The sequence below is a fragment of the Suillus discolor genome (genome assembly GCF_016758755.1).
Source record: "Suillus discolor strain FC423 chromosome Unknown F5147scaffold_8, whole genome shotgun sequence".
Lineage (NCBI taxonomy): Eukaryota > Fungi > Basidiomycota > Agaricomycetes > Boletales > Suillaceae > Suillus > Suillus discolor.
Window position 1 is genome coordinate 376,204 of NW_024541255.1, and position 17,915 is coordinate 394,118.

General features: G+C 45.3%; 7 protein-coding genes across 7 annotated transcripts; 4 read left to right on the forward strand and 3 right to left on the reverse strand.

The window, feature by feature from the left end:
* Positions 1-874: 874 nt before the first annotated feature.
* Positions 875-2,583, reverse strand: F5147DRAFT_743666 (uncharacterized protein; the record flags this gene model as incomplete). The annotated part of the gene is made up of 9 exons (XM_041439617.1): positions 875-916; positions 964-1,171; positions 1,222-1,370; positions 1,419-1,584; positions 1,654-1,820; positions 1,866-2,191; positions 2,224-2,236; positions 2,290-2,499; positions 2,536-2,583. 9 exons carry the CDS (start codon positions 2,581-2,583, stop codon positions 875-877), a joined length of 1,329 nt encoding a protein of 442 aa, XP_041296884.1.
* Positions 2,584-4,109: 1,526 nt separating this feature from the next.
* Positions 4,110-5,212, forward strand: F5147DRAFT_649573 (uncharacterized protein; the record flags this gene model as incomplete). The annotated part of the gene is made up of 5 exons (XM_041433353.1): positions 4,110-4,189; positions 4,243-4,367; positions 4,515-4,812; positions 5,001-5,074; positions 5,133-5,212. 5 exons carry the CDS (start codon positions 4,110-4,112, stop codon positions 5,210-5,212), a joined length of 657 nt encoding a protein of 218 aa, XP_041296885.1.
* Positions 5,213-8,103: 2,891 nt separating this feature from the next.
* On the forward strand, positions 8,104-9,286 carry F5147DRAFT_411853 (uncharacterized protein). Its single transcript, XM_041429670.1, has 5 exons — positions 8,104-8,411; positions 8,466-8,666; positions 8,714-8,802; positions 8,868-8,991; positions 9,040-9,286. The coding sequence occupies exons 1-4, from the start codon at positions 8,211-8,213 to the stop codon at positions 8,893-8,895; spliced, it is 519 nt and encodes a 172-aa protein (XP_041296886.1). The 5' UTR covers positions 8,104-8,210; the 3' UTR covers positions 8,896-8,991; positions 9,040-9,286.
* An 889-nt stretch (positions 9,287-10,175) lies between these two features.
* F5147DRAFT_676475 (rab-protein geranylgeranyltransferase) lies at positions 10,176-11,867 on the reverse strand. Its single transcript, XM_041436032.1, has 9 exons — positions 11,841-11,867; positions 11,677-11,787; positions 11,495-11,622; positions 11,212-11,441; positions 10,965-11,159; positions 10,823-10,906; positions 10,687-10,761; positions 10,492-10,638; positions 10,176-10,445 (listed from the first exon to the last, which is right to left on the reverse strand). The coding sequence occupies exons 1-9, from the start codon at positions 11,841-11,843 to the stop codon at positions 10,426-10,428; spliced, it is 993 nt and encodes a 330-aa protein (XP_041296887.1). The 5' UTR covers positions 11,844-11,867; the 3' UTR covers positions 10,176-10,425.
* Positions 11,868-11,950: 83 nt separating this feature from the next.
* Positions 11,951-15,438, forward strand: F5147DRAFT_411919 (uncharacterized protein). Its single transcript, XM_041429672.1, has 8 exons — positions 11,951-12,559; positions 12,614-13,621; positions 13,671-13,912; positions 13,963-14,041; positions 14,091-14,291; positions 14,349-14,435; positions 14,490-14,675; positions 14,728-15,438. The coding sequence occupies exons 1-8, from the start codon at positions 11,984-11,986 to the stop codon at positions 15,292-15,294; spliced, it is 2,946 nt and encodes a 981-aa protein (XP_041296888.1). The 5' UTR covers positions 11,951-11,983; the 3' UTR covers positions 15,295-15,438.
* F5147DRAFT_411911 (uncharacterized protein) lies at positions 15,325-16,226 on the reverse strand. The gene is made up of 4 exons (XM_041429671.1): positions 15,965-16,226; positions 15,798-15,912; positions 15,617-15,749; positions 15,325-15,570 (listed from the first exon to the last, which is right to left on the reverse strand). The coding sequence occupies exons 1-4, from the start codon at positions 16,201-16,203 to the stop codon at positions 15,356-15,358; spliced, it is 702 nt and encodes a 233-aa protein (XP_041296889.1). The 5' UTR covers positions 16,204-16,226; the 3' UTR covers positions 15,325-15,355.
* A 73-nt stretch (positions 16,227-16,299) lies between these two features.
* F5147DRAFT_743663 (WD40-repeat-containing domain protein) lies at positions 16,300-17,908 on the forward strand (the record flags this gene model as incomplete). Its single annotated transcript, XM_041439616.1, has 8 exons — positions 16,300-16,365; positions 16,415-16,555; positions 16,611-16,730; positions 16,786-16,809; positions 16,870-16,985; positions 17,034-17,287; positions 17,358-17,708; positions 17,757-17,908. The coding sequence occupies 8 exons, from the start codon at positions 16,300-16,302 to the stop codon at positions 17,906-17,908; spliced, it is 1,224 nt and encodes a 407-aa protein (XP_041296890.1).
* Between the last annotated feature and the right edge of the window lie 7 nt (positions 17,909-17,915).

Sequence of the window (17,915 nt, forward strand, 5' to 3'; positions counted from 1 at the left end):
CACATGATACATGATTGCATATCTTAGAAGGCAGAAGGAGCTGCAAGTCTTCAGCCTTTCCGGAGTTGGAATTTAGCTTGGGACAGCCACTGTCATTGTTGTCATCACTTGACAGGTCAACCAACCTGTTGGCACATAGGTTCATGACCAATGGCATATACAAAGTCTGAATTGTTGTCCAAGCTTCTATGTGCCAGAGGAGGGTGTTACTATGAGTCAGAATGCGAGTGTGTCGAGTGTCAGTTGGATGTTGACCGAGTAATCCTGCATCTGTGTGTAGCTGATATCTGAAAAAATAAATAAGTGCATATTCATCATGTCATCTACTTGGGAAACTCACTGGGTATGTTCAAGATCAATGCTAGTGCTGATGAGGATACTGCGAGATACCTCAGAGTGAAGGGACACCACAGTGCCATCCTCCAACTCCTTGGAATCTTGTTTTGCGAGCTCCAGCCAAACAGCTGCCTGTGTCATAGCTACAAGAGTATCAGTGGTGTGCCAGTCTGTAGAAAACTGGAATACATACTGTCAACCCATCTCTTGAAAGGATTAGGTTTTGAATGGTCGACCTCCCAAGTCTCTATCTCATCTCACCATCTTGCAAGCAAGAAGGCACCTAGTTCAGACTCTTGGATAGAGCCTTTGAGTTCAGATAGTGTGATGTAATGCTCTTCCTCAGCACGGACTGCTTCCATGATCTTCTGTAACAACACTCAGCCTGATGATGAGATGTTAGATGAGTACATGAACACGACACAGTAAATACATACCTAGTGACATGATTTTCTTCCAGTTCCAGTCTCTGAAATGGTCGTCCAGGATATCTTGACGTGCTCCAGGACCCATCTCTTTAGTACTTGTAGCAACACAATTAATGTTCGCCTAGCCACATTTGGGGGCTTCTCCATCCATCCTGCCAACACCAGGGGACCAGTTGAGCGAAAACATTGTTTGACACACTTCAATGTGAGCTGCAAGATGAAATTTGGGTACAAAGAAGCAGAATATCTTTCCGGTAAGGTCTGGTTGAAGGCATGGTGGCAGGCAAGGGACACGACCCCAAAGTTTCTTGTGCCATTGGCATGTGATGTCATATGAGAAGTTGATGACCTTGAGGCTTGTAAATGTGAACAACACCGAAAAAACAAGGTAGTCCATATTCAAATATCTAGTGTGTTGTCCTGGGTGAGCAGAAAAAGCAGACTGAAGTAAACATACCTTTTGTCCTTCTGCAAATCTCCCACACCATTTGCCAATTTCATGTCATGGCGAGCACAGTCGACTGTACCAATGCCTGTAGCAGCAAATCCTTGTGATAATTTTGCATCTGCCATGTTTACAGTGTTATGGCTCGTGCAAGCACTCCTCTGTTGATAGTTAGGGGTTGTGGGCAAGTTATGGTTGAGAGTACATACCTCTTGTGTGACAGCAGAATTGTTAGCTATGTATTCCTTATAACACTTCTCATCAATAAAGTAGCTCCAGCCATTACTGAGACCTGGGTCTTTGTTGTCAGAGGAGATCGCTTGGCGCTTAAGATGAAAGTTCACATCAATTGCAAGAAAAATGCCATACAACCATCTGATATATGTTAGCATGTATTCCACCATGGGCAATAGACTGACTCACTATTGATTTGGCATTTCCCACCCATCAGGTAAATTTTTACCAGGGTGCGGGCATGCTAGGCATAGAAGAACAAGTTCTCCTTCTTGAGTTGCACTAGCACTTGCAGGATCATGACCACATCCAGCACACTTTAGTGACCTAAGATTTCTCCACTTGTAGATGATCCGAAGAAATATAGAGTAGCGATCCTAGACAATGTATGAGTATAGCTCCATAAAGACAAAAAGACCTACTCGTATTGGTGTAATACCAGTATTGTCATGCTGGTGTGCCAAACTATGATAAAATTCATATGCTGATACTTTTGACTCAAATGAGAGTAAGTGAAAGAATTTCAAGATGCCAAATGTTGCAGTGGTTCTAGGATCGGTGGCTATTGCGGGGAACAAATGTGCTTGAAGTAACTGCTTGTAGTGAGAGGCTTCGTGTTTGCAGCCACAGAAGTCTAGGCTGACTTCATGAATACCGTGAATTTTGATGATGATAAAGTCATCATCAAAGGCAGACTTTGGGTGACAGCATTTTTCTCCTGGCCTGTGACCAAGCTGAATGTGGAAGCCTAAGGATTTGAAAGTGACAGCACGAAAAAACCATTGTTCCATTCCTAAAGTGTGACAAATCAAAATACAGGTGCAGTACAGATGGTAACTACTCAACCTCAATCCTATGAAATGGCATATTGAGGTGTGATTGCAAGATGTATGCACAACAAGATAGTAGAGGCAACAGACAGTCTTGACATCTGAATGAGATGGAAAGTGCTCCACATGAGCACAATTGACCTGCACTCTTGCTGCATCCTTCCAAAAAGATGAGTTCATCTAGGTAAGTTTTGCATTCTGGAAGCCAAAGGGTGATGGGATCATCCTATAGAGAAGCTCAAAATTAAGTGCCAGAACAAACAGAAACAGATGAAACAGATGACTTACTCCTGGTGTTCTCCAGTGTCATGCTCAAATTGACTCATCAAAATGAGACTCTAAAGTGTCTATTTCCTGGCTGAGGAGAGTCTCATTCCATAGGTCCACACTAGGCACATATTGAGTTGGCACTTCCTCGTCTTCTATTACAGTAGGTTTGGGAGGAGACAAGTAAGATGTCCAAACACTAAACTTGCTGTTTGCCTGCAGGCTGAAGTTGTGATGTCTGGTATTGACCTGGTCAACAGGTTCACAATGGGGATGTTGGATAAGTTTGGGACATTTGGATAGGTGACCTCCAGCCAACATAACTGAGAGGGCACAACTTGAAAGGTGATACTGAATGCTTTGCTGGAAATTGTAGGAATACATCTCTATGGATAATGGTAAAGTGAGATTTGTGACACTAGAACTTCAAAGAAAGTGAGCTCAGCATCCATCCATGCAATATATCATGAGACATGAAACACATCATGATGATATATCAACGTGGATAAGTAAAGTAAATTCACCTCAAAAAATTGACCACACCATTCTGTTCATGCTCAAAAAAGAGGTAGGAGTTCGTGTTCACACTCCAGAGTTAGGGCTAACAAGATGGTTGCAGAACTGGCCCAAGCAAAATGTGCTATGGCCTGATCATGAGGTGGAGGTTAAGTTGATCCAAACAAGCACATGGAGATGAGTCATACCATATTCATTTGCACCCTTACGCTGACGAAGGCCAATTGATATTACAAGATCTTAGTGAGCTGGATGTGGTGGGCATGACTATTCTATGACTTGGACCATGGCAGACAAAAATCCAACTCTGAGCCAACTCTCTACATGCAATATAGATTCACATGGCACGCTATTTGGCTGATTTGGCATGGGAGGGGCAATCTGCTGCTATCCACCTCAATGCAGGTTCCATTGTGTGTGTCTCGTACCTGCATCCTACTCACTTGTGTCATTCAACAGAACATTCCCTTACTCCCTCAACGCCCAGTTCATCCACGCTCAATACTGATGCAGCTATTATTGGTCTCTATGTAGCCTGCTACTTCACTCCTGGCTGGTCTTTCTCATTTCCGATTGTCAAAGGTATGTTTTGCATGTCCCTCACCTTGCATATACTGATGATCCAACTACAATACAGTTCCTTGTACATCTATGTCATAAAAATAGAATTTGACTCAAGTACTAATCAATATCATCATAATGTTAACTTGAAAATTGAACACAAAGTTGAGAATGCAAGTATGCACAATGTATGTAAGTGTGTTTTCGTCCAACTGCTATGGAGAGACCGATTCAGTGCAATGGTAGTAGGGCCATCACATTTACAATGCTATGATATGAGATGGGCCTTGGTTCAATATTCAATGTTCAATCCTTGACCAGCTTAGCTTGGCACCATGATAGGGTTGGCCCATTGGAATATGATATTCGGTGAATGAGTTTTCATCCAACCAAGGCTTGGTATTGCAAGTTTGCCACACTCAAGGAGAATCCTTGGTTTGTTCTCTTCAATACTATTACTACTACCATTGATCAAACCTCTCTCCACTCAACATGGCCTGTCCAGTCATTTATAAAACACCCAAAGTGAAGCTACAAGCTGCGCATGAAAGGCACCGCCGTCATTATGCAAAGTATGTCATACATTCATTAATATTTCTTTTGTTCCTGACCAATCATACTAAAGAAATAGAGACAATATTCTGAACAAACAGAGAGAGCTTTATAGCTCGAAAACTAAGGATCCAAAGGTAGACACTAAGGAGCTTTTGAAGGCTGTCAAAAAGCTTTGCATCATAAGGATGGAGACAAGTCCAAGTCCGAGTCTTCGGATGATGGCTCCGAGTTGGTGTCAGATGATGACAAAAGTACTAACAAGCCATATGTTCAGATGTTTATTTTTATAAATAGACATGAAATGAAATATTAAACTCGACTTCAACAGATATAATCTTCCAGAATGCTTATGCATTCTCAAAGACACCAAGGACGAGATGTTAGAAATGATCAGCAATGACCCCTGCAAATTCGTTGAGGGAGTCTTATGCAACTATGTGAAGAGTTTCCCTGAAGACTCCTCCACTGGTGATATTTCCATCATTGAAACAGCAATCACTCAAGTCCAAGAGATACTTGACCGAACCATTCCTGTGCAAGATGAAATCCTGAATTTTTGTGGAGTCTCACCCAAGTGGCACACTGCTGACTCAGTCACCTGCTTCTTAAGGACTGTGCTTGCATATCTAGAGGACATCCAGTGTGTGATATTTTTTGGAGGTGTTTGTGAGCTCACAGTTGCTCACTTGATGGGGGAGATGATGTATCAGAAAGGCATCAGAATTTGATTTGCAGCTACCATGACTTCAATGTACTCATGTAACACACACACACACACACACACACACACACACATATATATATATATATATATATTGTACCTTGTAGTCAATACGAGTTTGCACTGCGTCCATTATACTCAGATACAATTGGAGATTCACTCATCTTGCTGGGTCAATGGTGTAGGTTTACAACTCAGAGTGGTGCTATAGGCTCCAAACTAATATCTTTATGTTGTAGGTCATGCACTGCCTATCTACTATACTTGTGGGACAAGTGCGTTCGACCCTAAAGGAGAAGCTAGTGCAGCAAAGGTCTAGAAATGGACACAGAAGGTGCTGCTTGTCAGCCGATGCGAAGCGCAGGAAAGCGGCGGGTGTGCGCACATAGTGCGTGAATGTAGCAGCAGGCAAAAGCACGGGAAAGACGCAGCTGCGAAGTGGCCGATGCACAAGGGGTTTGGATGATAACAGAGACGAAGGACAATAGAAATAGATGTAGAGCAAGGCAATAATGGATACGATGCAAGCGGTAAATGGATACTGATTGCCAATAGCTACCAACTGTAGGCTAATGGGAGTTTGCTACTGGAATGTCCGGAAAACAAGCTACTGAATGATATATACTGTTAGTGCTTAAGTATTGCGCTAAGTGCTGTCACATGGAACTGAGCCGATGTGCTACCGAGTTAGTTATGTAAAGCTATATGTAAATAAAGGTGGTGTGATGCGAAAATGGTCTGATATGTAAATATAATTATGGAATAATGTACCATTGGGTTGGTTTTGGACTAGGGTTGGATGCAGAACATCGGCCGATGAAGCGCGAGAAAAGCGGCCGCTAAGTGTGGCTGTGCGCTGTAGCACTCGAGCTCGTGTTGAGCACGTATTCATTTATTTCCCAATACACATCTAATGCCCGTTACTTTCTGATGTAACCCAACACTAACCCACACAACCCAACACAAACCCAACACTTTGACTAGCAGACCCGATGTTTCAGCCGCATCAGACCCGATATTTTCCCACGCACTTGTCCTATCCGTGTCCCGTCCCATCTTGCTAGCCCCACTAGGTGCATAGTTGATTATTTCACACATTACTCATGTTGTAGCCAGCACTATTACATGTTTTCCCATCATCCGCAGCACCTTGTGTTCATTTACATGTACTTCAGACCCGATGTAGGGATTCATTTCTGGCTAGGCTTGGAGAGACTGTCTTTACCTTACCTTATGTTGGCACTTTGTAGCTTACATAATCAAGTTATCTTTTCACCGGTTACCAGTATGAGTCTGAGTCTTGAGCAGTTTTTATGACATTTCCTCTCCTCTGAGCCTTGAGCCTGGTCCAGAAACCCTTTAGGGTCGAATAGCAGCTAGGTTCTGCAAGACCCAACATTGTTCAGACTCACCATCTGAATTGTTGAACCTTCACCGGTCAACAGATATTCAGTAGAGGAGGACAAGCCAGTAGATGGTGAGGACGAGGATGAAGGGGAGATGATAGGGGGGCCACGTGACCGATGTTACTTGTAACATCAATGGGAAGATCCAATCAATGGAAGCCAATGCAGAGGAACCAAATATTGGTCCTGTCAGGGGGCCAAGGGCCTATGGGTTGGACAACTTCCATGTATGGTATCCAACCCCCCCACATATATGATTGGTAAGCTGGTAAAAGCCTGTAAAGCAGTACACCAAAGGGATACATCCAATTTGGATAGTGGATGAGGAAACAGGATGATGTATCAGGGTTCCTGGCTAACTGTACAGAATGATCTATCATTATGACAGTATGGGCTGGCCAAGGGTGGCTTCTATCAGCACTTCACTAATCTGCAGCATGAGAATCCAATCATGGATACAGTGCACAACACTAAGAATAGGCCTCTCTGTTGTGGACTCAATCTTGGTGCGATAAGGGAATTTTTTTCATTTTTAGTGTACAAGTAGGTCAAAGGATCATGAATCTGCAATAAAATTTTTTGGTGGTGATTATGTAAGCAGTCCCAATTTCGGTCACCAAATTTTTTTCTACTGGCATGCAATTTCCAGTCGAAACATGCCCCGGAAAAACAAGAAGGCTCAGCAGGCCAAGACTCAATGAGCTCCCAGCAGCAAATTCTTTAGTAAAAATTATATTGACAGTGTGGCCCGAGCAGAATACCACCAAGCGTCTTCCAAACATAGTGTGGCATCATGTGGTTGAGCAGTCTTAATGCTAAGCAAGCAGTGAAGAAATACTGCTAGCATCACAAAGTTGGTGCAGGAATCATGATGGATATGGCTATATTGAACAATATTGAATAAGTCTATGTATTTCATACACTTGCGACGGTCCAGCAAAAGCCACAAACATGTTTTTTCTTCGCTGCAAGCAATGGGGGACGAGGAGCGGCTACCAAATAAGGAAAGTGGCAGTGCTGGTGGCGTGGGAAGTCCCAATTCGAGTCAGTCATTTTTTTAAATCGAAGAATTTTAAGAAAGTAACCAGATAGGTTTGTAGCTACGTTCAAATGGAGGCGATTCCAGCAGTTTGGGTACAAATCAGGCCGGGTGTGGTGATGTAGAAACAAATCTGTGTTGGTGTGGTGGCAGAGGTTGGTTTTTCCCGTTTTGCACTGTACTTCGTCTACAAATAAATTCGGAATCTCATTTCGGAACCGATCGAGGCTCCGAGTTGGGACAGGGCACCCGATACTCCAACACGAACCCTTAGTTCGGACCGGCTATGTATATGAACACGTGTGTGAGTGATCATGATCAACCGACATACTATTACTAAGAAATCGTTATACCCGTACCCTTTTCGGGTCCGAAAATATTCCTGATCAGTGAGTGACAATGAAGTGCTCGTCCTGACCAGTTGGCAAGCAAAATCTCCTAGGACTTCGACTCCATCTGCATCGTGGCACAGTTCACATATAACTCACGCACCAGTAATGCGTGTTCATGGACTCATCCATAAAAAGAAACGCTCGAGAAGACCGACGTAAATATGAGCGCTACGTAAACCAGCTGGGCCTAAACCTTGATCAGAATTTGAATTCACTGGCACAATCAGGTCCCTCCGAGGCCAGGCTAAGTACCTCATTCGGCTCCCACGAGTGATCTTTCTGAACACGAGTTATGTGAGTGTTTTGCACGCAGTGATTCAGTGTTCTGATGCCGTTCTCGCCAAGTTTGATTCTCTAACGAATCGAACGATTGATTTTCGTCCTGTAGAGTGGTGCATCGTGTATACACATTATAGATAGTCAGTCTTCTGATTGCCCTCCAGTCCGACTTCAAGCGCCCAGAAGTTGATCATCCCCGCTATGACGTCCGAGTCTGTAAACTCTCAAGTCCCCGAAAACTGTCGAGCTCCCAATAATCCTATCCTGAGGTTGGCGTTCAAAATCTTGTGCATTGTTGCAGTCTGTCGGGAGTCTCTCGACCATTGGAAAGATACAAAGAACAAAGAATGGAAGGACCATGTCTCAATAATGGTCAATCGATTCCAGAACTCGAACATCACTGTATGTTTGATATGACCCGATCCTTATGGCTAACGTTCTATGGCTGGACTTCAGGCCGGGCTCGTACTTGCAACTGCAACTCTATTCCTGTCGTCCGTGCCTCCTATCGAGCATTTGATGGCTTATAACTCCTCAATCTCGTACATCTTCGCCATGGTTTCATTTGGTGCCGCATTGCTCAGCGTAATATCCGGATCTGCTGTGCTTGTTATCTATGAAACTAGCACCGCTCACAAAGACATGGAAACCCTCAAAGTGAGTCCGTTTGTCTGCGTTGGCTCACGATCTGACACGCGGCACAGTGCATGCCACGACACCAAGTCATCGCACTGCTGCTATGGTTGGCATACCCCTCATTCTGTCTGTCTGTTGCTACTTTCTTTCTGTTTGTGTGTGAGTGAGGCACTAGATGCTTGTTCAGATCTGCTGACGAGTATGGTGTTTGCTTTGGGGCAGCTATCTTTATCGCCTGCTTCTGGTCTGACAATAGTGTTGTCAACATCATAACTATCTTGAGCTGTGTGGCCTTCCTCGCACATGGAGTCCTTTCGTTCTACGTTGTCAGCGTTGTGGGCAGACAGTAAGCTAGTAGCATTCTTGTTGGATCTGTCTTAAAAATGCCTTGCAGGCCGGTCGATAAAAACACCTCTCCCGTACAAGTTGCTGACAGGCATCACGCTAGTGTAGAAGCTGCATGTCTTTGAATTGACGGTGCTGCTGACGACTAGGCGTGATAATTGTTATAGACCACTCAGGGTTCGGGTGCTTCGGGTTGCACATATCGGTCAGTGGAGTAGCAGCGGAACTTTCGCCAAGAACTTGTCATGTCTCCTTAGCCTAGTATCACATCTAATACATGGATTTATCACACCGCCTCATGATCGCCGATGCAGAAGGTCCACGCAGTAAAGCGCCTTAGAGAATAGAAGCCCAAATGTTGCAACTTGAAAACGTGACGTATATTTATGTAAAGAGAACAAGAGGAATGAGTGCAGATCCGCAGAGGGCGTAACACCGCTGACTGCGGATTTAAAGGAAATTGGTGGCTGAACGAGATGATGAAGGGGATAGAAGTGATGATCAATCACCTAGTCTCACAACACCGGAACGATTGTGGACATATTCCCTCATCCCAACGAGCCTTTTCATTGCATCGAAGCAACATACTTCATATTTCCCCTATTATTTTTATACTCGTCTGAGTCAAATCAAACTGGTCCAGCTTTCGGACTTGAAGTTTATAACCCCAGTGGGACGCAGCGTCTCTTTCTTTTTATCTGCGTGTTTTCCCACAAAACTCGCAAGCCGCCCTCATTGCGAGTTCTCCCGAATGCCCTACGACGATTGTAATGTCAAGTTGTATCCCGTTCAGAACCTCGAGACTCGCGACGGCTAGACTGTTCAAAGGGACTTTTGTTCGCGAGAAACTCGGGTTTAACAGACTGCCCGTATTGTTTGTCCTCGATCTCGACATCAGAGGATGCATATGCTGCCGTGATGGGTTGTTGTCTGTGCAGGATAGTGCGTGACATATTCTTATATCCATCGTGCACGTTGGTTCAAAGACTTGGGTGTGTGTTTAAGAACAATAATCATTCAAAGACAAAATGCAGCCAAGTGTAAGCGTTGTCACCAAAAAGATCATCGGGCACACTTACTGTCAGCGCTTCACGCCTCCCGCGACGTCTCTCTTGACAATCATAGGGTCTAGTAAAATCTAGCGTTATCTCAGGTAACAGTGCGAATGCAGATATCCAAGGTGTTGTTGATGAGAATTGGGGTGTTGTATAAGATGGCTATGCGTACCACCGCAAACCGCAAAACCACATCCCTTGAAGGCGGTTCACTTACAGGGAATACGTATGAAAGCCTAATGGATGCAAACCTGAGCCTGAGGCTTAGCGATCAAAACAGTCACGACTAATTGAAGACACCGAGAGGCGGAGATGAAGATGGAACGCAATCGATCAGCGCGAACAACAAATAGATTAACCAGAAAACCAAGCAAAACAAACTACTGATCGAGGTCCCTCTCTGAAAATAATAAGCACCTTGTTACACATCGGTACAGAGAACTTACTTAAATCCTGATATCTGAAGTACCGAACAGGGTCCAAGTCTGCCAACCGAGAAAGTAACTCTCCGCATTCCTGTTTCAAGGTTTGGGAATCCTGAGCGTGATTTTGAAGTAAAAGTCGCTTATAGTGGACCAATGACTCCATACACCCTGTAAAAGAATTGAGAAGTTGCGAGATTGACAAACATGACCGCTTGCATTTGCTATCAGGTTGCTCTTGAAGCAATTCGAAGATGAGTTGTATCTCGCGTTCCAATTGTGCTTTGTTTTCCCCTGCTCAATGCACCGAGTCAATCCACGTTGAATTGCATATGAAACAAGTCTGTTGTCGAACCGGAACCAATGAGCCATCTATGGTATATCCACGCGCTTTGATCTTCTGGGTCGGTGTATAATGCGTTGCTTACAAACTCGAACTCTGTTAAAGAAAAGAAAAAAGCTCGGAGAAGTTAATCCGATTGAAAAAAGGCACGTACCGTCGTCTCTCGACTGGATAGGATCCAGCTGACCACTTTCCCAAAGTCCGACCAAGGTCTTAGACCTTTGATGCCATGCACTGAAATTGGAGAAATTTACTCCAATTTTGCGAGAAGTGTAAGCCAACTCTGAGGTCTCAGGCCTTCGTGTGGGCATGTTTTCGAGGACATATCTGCGATAATTCCAAGCGTGGACTAGAGAGGGTGGGTATCAAACATGTGCGGTTGCAGCGGTGAGATGACTCACAGTTCCTTGCATCTGCGTCCAGCATCCTCTCCGCTACAAAGAGTTCCTTATCCCAATTTGCCTGTCTCCATTCCATAGACGGTACCTCATTGCGTTCTGGCCCGTCTGGGACATTCTCGAGACACCAGCGACGGTGATTCCATATCCAGTAGACTTTCGGATTTGCTTTCAGAGCTGTAGTAGTCATGGAAAGCTCGTTAGAGAGAAGGTTGTTTATTTTCTCTGGAGTACTGCGAGAGCGCCAATTTTGAGGAAATTTCGCGTCATGTTCGTACATGCGCACCTCTGAGGAAATATACCGTTGAGTAAGATATTTCGACGATAATTCCACACGGTGTAGAATTCAGGGTTGATCTGGAGCAAACGCTGCGTCAATTCAAAGGCATCATTGCTCCAGTCCTGTTTCTTCTTCTACACAGATTTCAATCAGAAAGATGACGGTACCCAAGTGAGAGCGATTCGTACTCGAGATAACACATCGTCTGTTAAAGCGAGGTACTCATCGATCTTGGACTTTTCTCGCTGTCTCTTTTCAGCAAGAGCCTCTGGAGTCTGTTTATGACGTTTGACGTTATGCTGTTTTATGCTTATTTAAATTGTGCGCAGAACGATCTGAACGTAATTCTTACCATAGTAGTTGGTTAGTGCTAGTGAGCAGGGAGAGTTTGATTATAAATATTTACTAGATCTTGGGAAAAATAAATAAATAAATACTCTTTCTAACTCTGGCGGCGCTGTGCTCTCGTTCAAAACTCAATACCAGGATCTCAAAATGCCTTCGGTTGCAGAGAAGTCGACTTCAGTGGACTTATTAGCATCCCAATTTCCTGTGACACTTCCAATACCGACACCTACAACCTATTCAAACTTGTTGTCTATCAAGGATGTTCAGCGCGAAGAAGACCTTCTCCGAAACCCATCCTCTTTTCGTGCATGGTGGACCGCTATACATACGACGAAAGAGGCGTATAGCGCGCAACTAAAGGCAGAACGACGCGTAAACGTGCCCGACGAAATTGCGACACTCCTCGGTCCACTCGCGACTTCACTGGCTAGACATTCGTTGCAGTGTCTAGCTTACCTTTACGAAGCAGCTATTGTTCAGTTTCCTGGCTCGTTCAAACTATGGAAGTCGTACCTCCAGATGAGAATGTCCTATGTTCTCGGCAGACAGGTGATCAAGAAAAGGGCTGGCGGAAGGAAGAAATTACCGGAAATGAAAGATGCTTTAGAGGAGGAGAAGGAGGACCTAGAGTCATGGGAGGATGGCCTTAACGGAGTCGTAGGTTGGGGAGAATGGAGATCGCTGATTGCTACATATGAAAGGGCCCTCATGTGGTTACCCAAAGTACGCTTTATTGCCAAACCCGTTGTGTTTGTACTAACTGCAGAATCATTTCAGCTACCCAGATTATGGCTAATGTACACATCCATCTTCTTCCACCCTATGTGCCCATCTCTCATCTCACACACGCATGCTCGTCGGACATTTGACCGAGCTTTGCGTACTCTACCGCCTTCACTACATTCCCGAATATGGGTTCGATATCTACTCTGGGCCGAGACGAAGGGCGGATCTACCACAGTGTCCGTCTACCGGCGTTACCTTACTGTTGATCCAAGTGTTACCGAACACTACACCTCCATTCTCCTCTCTCCTGTAGACTCTGTACCACGGCCTCTCGAAGCTGCCAAGCTCTTGCTCTCACTGGCAAGAAAAGCGTCACGAGGGGAGTATGTCAGTCCTGAAGGGAAGAGCTCGTATCAGCTTCTTGGAGATTTCCTTGATATTGTCGAGCGATTTTCTGACGAAGTTGGGTTTGACGTGGAAGCCACAATCGAGTCCAATGAGGTATATGCGAAAGCCGACGCGGAATCTTCGCAAACGGATGGGCAGCTCGTACGTATGGATGGACCCCCTGTTCCGGTTGGAACTGATGGAGCATACGATGAGGATGAAGATCCTCTCAGCCCACGGAAGCTCAATATAGAACGCATTGTCCACAAGGACGGTCTTGAAGTTTATAAAGACCAAGCTGGCCGTCTCTGGACTGGACTCGCGACCTACTGGACCAAACGTGGCGAGTTTGATCGGGCGATAAGCACCTTTGAAGCGGGCATCGCAACGGTATTGACGATCAGGGACTTCACGCAGATTTTTGATGCATATGCAGAGTTTTGCGAGTCATTAATCAATGCAATGATGGAAAGTCTCGAGAGTCCAGAAGAAGATGACGACGACGAAGACACGAAGGAAACTGAACGAGAGATGGACGTTAAGATGAAGGAGTTCGAAGCTCTTATCGACAGAAGACCATTTTTAGTCAATGACGTTCTACTTCGAAGAAATCCAAACGACGTACAGGAATGGGAAAAAAGAGTTGCTCTTTGGGGCGAAGATGATGAAAAGGTATGCATTAGTCTGAAGGCTGAAATTGGTTCATCTGACGCGTGCTCAGGTGGCCGACACGTACACCAAAGCATTGGAGACTATCAACCCCCGCAAGGCTACTGCCAACCTCCATAGACTTTACGTTAACTTCGCCAAGTTCTACGAGGAAGGTGGATCCTCAGGTTCGGCGGAGCCTGACTTGGATAGCGCCCGTAAAATTCTCGAGAAAGCCACCAAAATAAATTTCAAAGCGGTCGAGGACCTCGCGGATATTTGGTGTGAATGGTCAGAGATGGAGCTTCGACACGAGTGAGGAACATCATTTAGGCTTTTATTTGAATTACTGACTGTGCTCTCAGAAACTATGACGAGGCTGTCAGAGTTATGCAACGCGCTGCTGCCATTCCTAAAAATACCAAGATCAATTATCATGATCATGTGAGCTCATTTTAGCGGACTACTTGTCAAATTTGCTGATTTCCGACAGTCACTACCCGTCCAAGCCAGATTATTCAAATCTTTGAAGCTCTGGTCATTCTACGTTGACCTTGAAGAGTCAATAGGGACTGTTGAATCGACAAAGGTTGTCTATGACAAGATTATGGATCTGAAGATTGCCAACGCTCAAGTTATCGTCAACTACGCTGCTTTCCTTGAAGAAAATCAATATTGGGAGGACAGCTTCAAGGTGCGGCTCATCTGATCACTGTCTTTTTGGCTGATTCTTCAACGTGTTTACAACCAGGTGTACGAGCGCGGCACAGAGGTCTTCACTTTCCCCATATCATTTGAAATATGGAATATTTATTTGTCGAAATTTGTGAAGCGATATGTACGTGCTTTCGTGCTTAACTGCTATCTGTCCCATCTTGTTAATACCTTTCAGGGAGGATCTAAGTTGGAGCGAGCTCGTGACCTGTTTGAACAAGCACTAGAAAAATGTCCACCGAAGTCATGCAAGCCCCTGTTCCTGATGTATGGTCAATTGGAAGAAGATTATGGTCTAGCAAAGCGGGCCATGTCTATTTATGAGCGTGCAACTCAGGTTGTCGCCGATGAGAACAAATTTGAGGTACGCACTCAGTTGCATTCCATAAGGACCTTCCTTGACATCATGATAACAGATGTACACTATATACATCGCGAAGGCCACAGCTAATTATGGCCTACCAGCCACCCGCCCAATCTTCGAGCGCGCACTCGAGGTTCTTCCTGACAAGCAAACTGCTGAGATGTGTCTACGTTTCGCAGCATTGGAACGCAAACTTGGCGAAATCGACCGGGCTCGCGCCATTTATGCACATGCTTCCCAATTCTGCGACCCACGCGTCAATCCCAAGTTCTGGCAGGAGTGGAACAGTTTCGAAATCGAGACGGGTTCGGAAGATACATTCAGGGAAATGCTTCGTATCAAGCGGAGTGTCCAAGCCCAGTTCAATACCGAAGCATCATATCTCGCTGCCCAGACGTTGTCGGCGCAACAAAATGGTACCTCAGAGCAGTCATCCGCTGCACAGCCAGCAGACCCGATGGCTGCTGCAGAACAAGCAAAAGGTCCCGCATTCGTTGCAGCCAAAAAGACAGCTCTTCCAAGACCAGATGAGGACGAAACCTCGTCTGCGCCAGACTTGGCGCCACAACAGGCAGACAACGCTGATGAGATTCATATTTCCGACGAGGAAGACTCATGAATGGTGATATATTATTGTTATATTACATTGGGAGTGTTGTTACTTTTTCTAGTTGTCTGTATTATCTTGTGTCCCATTTTTCAACCTCTGCTTCACAAAGGTCCTCCCATTTTGCGTCCCAACCGTCATCTCTTAGGAAAGGCTGCTCGACCCATTGATTAATGGCCTTCCGAGAATCTTCGAATGATACAGTATGACTGCGCAAGGTATCAACTAGTTCCTTATGAAGTGCGAGGGACCGGTAATAAGGAGTTGTCAGCTCAGACAAAGACAGCACTGCAAACCTCGTTAGAAAGTCACGACAAGAGCGATCTTAGCCTACCAAATTTCTCGATGGGCCATGAAACCCACAGAGGTTCCTCGTGGCACCATTGAAAGCCCTTCAACCTCTCTGCTTCAAACATCAGCGCCTCCATGTTATCGAGCACAGTGCTCATTCTCCGCAATAGTTTCGACTAACAAATGTCCATTATTATTGAATCACAAGACAGGCACCATCTTACGAGTTTCATGAGAACAGAATCAAGTAGAGTGATGCATTCATCCATCACGTCGAGCTTTGGACTGATCATGAGCGACCCAGGCTGTGTATCGGCAGGGACCATGGCAAGTGCATTACTGAAGGGCTTCATAATTACCAACCGCTAAGGATGAGAGATGAAGCACACACTCCAATTCAGTGCGGGAATCGACTAGAGTTCGCGCACTTTTTAAGCCGTCGACGAGGACGATATCATCCCATGTATTTGCGATCGAGCGCAACTCGTAGAGCAACGTTTTAATTTTTCGATGAATAGTCGCATCGGAAGCTCTGGATGGCGATGCTGGCGTGACTGATTTCTTTACTTGTGATACAGGAGATGATGTTGGCGTAGAAGGGCCATGAAATGATGCTAGGCGCTTGCTCATGAATGCAGGATGCGTTTATTTCAGAAGCCTTTACCTAATACCAAATAGTCATTCCACCGAATCGACACGAATGGCTTACATTTACCGATATCGACGATGTCTGAAATCACCGCGGATCACTCATATTTGTTGAGATCAGCAGCTGAACTTGAACTGACAGAAGTTTGTCCTTCAAATCGCTCTAGCTGTTCGTCGCTCAGATCGATGGCAGGCTCGCAGACAAAAGGCGGAGAAAACAAAATCTCTTGGGTCTCCAATTCAGCTTACCGGCAACGCGATCGACATCCAAATTCGTGGCAACTACGCATGGATTGCTGAGAGCGCGCATGTGGCCAAGAAAATCGATTTAGAGGTACGTTTCGACCATCTGCATCACTCGACTTGAGAGATCACGACACATTTTGTAGACAGGAAAGACTTTACAGATATACAGAGGTCACCATGCGCCTGTGACCTGTCTCGCCTTTTATGACAGGATCCCGAATTCGGGTGATGAAAAGCTTCTGATAACTGGGTCTTGGGACAAGGCAAGGGATAATATATACAGCCACTGAAGTGATGTTAACGGAGTCCTTCTGCTAGACCATCAAAATATGGGATACCAATGTATGTACCTGAACGCATTTCATGTCATCGTATATACTGAATGCAGGTCGTCTCCTGCAGACAAAGGGCCTAATCTCAACGACGGCTGCTCACGATGATTTTGTCAAAACTCTACTTGTCGTGCCATCTGTGAAGCTCTTGGTCAGCAGTAGCTCCGATAAGATTGTCAAATTCTGGTAAAAAAGAACTCCTCTCATACTAGTAGTCCTAACATCTGCGCTTAGGGATCTAACCGACGTTCTTGAGAAGCCTCCGCAGCCTGCTGGGTCAGTCTCGGCCCATAGTCGCCCAGTAGAATGCATTGCTGGAATTGCCAATGCCGATGGTTCCGTGACCCTCTTTACCGCTGACACCATGGGAGTGTTGAAGGTGTGGAAGCTGGAAAGAGAGGGCGGGCCGCGACCTCGGTGGCGAAGCACTCTTCAGGACACTCTCAACCACCACCGAACGCGCATCACTGAAATCATTTATGATGCAGGTTATATCTGGACAGGTAATAACGATCGCTCACCATTACATGCTATTGTTTAGCTCACTCCTTACTTCAGCATCATCGGATGAAACAGTACAAGTCGTTCCTTACCAATCAGAATCCTCAGACCAAAAACCCATTCCACCCCTCACGCACCCATTGCCTGTGCGAGCGATTCTTCCACTGGCACTCTCCGATCTTGAAGAGCCATATATCGTGACTGGATATGGGGATGTTATTCGCTTGTATGATGTTTCGACACCATCCGAACCTGAGGTTCTAGGGGAAATCGACGCGCATTGGCACGATGTCACTGCGCTGAGATTGTGGGTTCAGAAAAGTCGCACAGACGACGGAAGAACACGCATAGAGCCATGGATAATCAGTGCCAGTCTGGATGGCACCATTCGCAGATGGCGATTTAGTGGTAAGTCTATACTGTGGGTATTGAGATACATTCAAATAATTTCTGTAGAACTCCATGATTCAAAGCCAGACAACCCTGCTGGACAGTCGAAAGCTACAGTTATTGCTCCCACTCCCCAACCCAGTGGCAATGCTAAGGATCAAGTTGAGATCACGGAAGAGGAAGAGAGAGAACTCGCAGAACTCATGGAGGAAGACTGAGATACAT

What these genes read in the sequence shown, in the direction of transcription:
- F5147DRAFT_411853 (XM_041429670.1), top strand. Translation starts at nt 8,211, where the DNA reads ATGACGTCCGAGTCTGTAAACTCTCAAGTCCCCGAAAACTGTCGAGCT. An exon ending in TCCAGAACTCGAACATCACT is followed by an intron (nt 8,412 to 8,465) that starts GTATGTTTGATA and finishes GCTGGACTTCAG; the next exon opens with GCCGGGCTCGTACTTGCAAC. An exon ending in GCTACTTTCTTTCTGTTTGT is followed by an intron (nt 8,803 to 8,867) that starts GTGTGAGTGAGG and finishes GCTTTGGGGCAG; the next exon opens with CTATCTTTATCGCCTGCTTC.
- F5147DRAFT_676475 (XM_041436032.1), bottom strand. An exon ending in CAGACGATGTGTTATCTCGA is followed by an intron (nt 11,623 to 11,676) that starts GTACGAATCGCT and finishes AAATCTGTGTAG; the next exon opens with AAGAAGAAACAGGACTGGAG. An exon ending in AACGGTATATTTCCTCAGAG is followed by an intron (nt 11,442 to 11,494) that starts GTGCGCATGTAC and finishes GCGCTCTCGCAG; the next exon opens with TACTCCAGAGAAAATAAACA.
- F5147DRAFT_411919 (XM_041429672.1), top strand. Translation starts at nt 11,984, where the DNA reads ATGCCTTCGGTTGCAGAGAAGTCGACTTCAGTGGACTTATTAGCATCC. An exon ending in CCCTCATGTGGTTACCCAAA is followed by an intron (nt 12,560 to 12,613) that starts GTACGCTTTATT and finishes GAATCATTTCAG; the next exon opens with CTACCCAGATTATGGCTAAT. An exon ending in AGATCAATTATCATGATCAT is followed by an intron (nt 14,042 to 14,090) that starts GTGAGCTCATTT and finishes GATTTCCGACAG; the next exon opens with TCACTACCCGTCCAAGCCAG.
- F5147DRAFT_411911 (XM_041429671.1), bottom strand. Translation starts at nt 16,203, where the DNA reads ATGAGCAAGCGCCTAGCATCATTTCATGGCCCTTCTACGCCAACATCA. An exon ending in GATTCCCGCACTGAATTGGA is followed by an intron (nt 15,913 to 15,964) that starts GTGTGTGCTTCA and finishes GAAGCCCTTCAG; the next exon opens with TAATGCACTTGCCATGGTCC. An exon ending in ATTCTGTTCTCATGAAACTC is followed by an intron (nt 15,750 to 15,797) that starts GTAAGATGGTGC and finishes GACATTTGTTAG; the next exon opens with TCGAAACTATTGCGGAGAAT.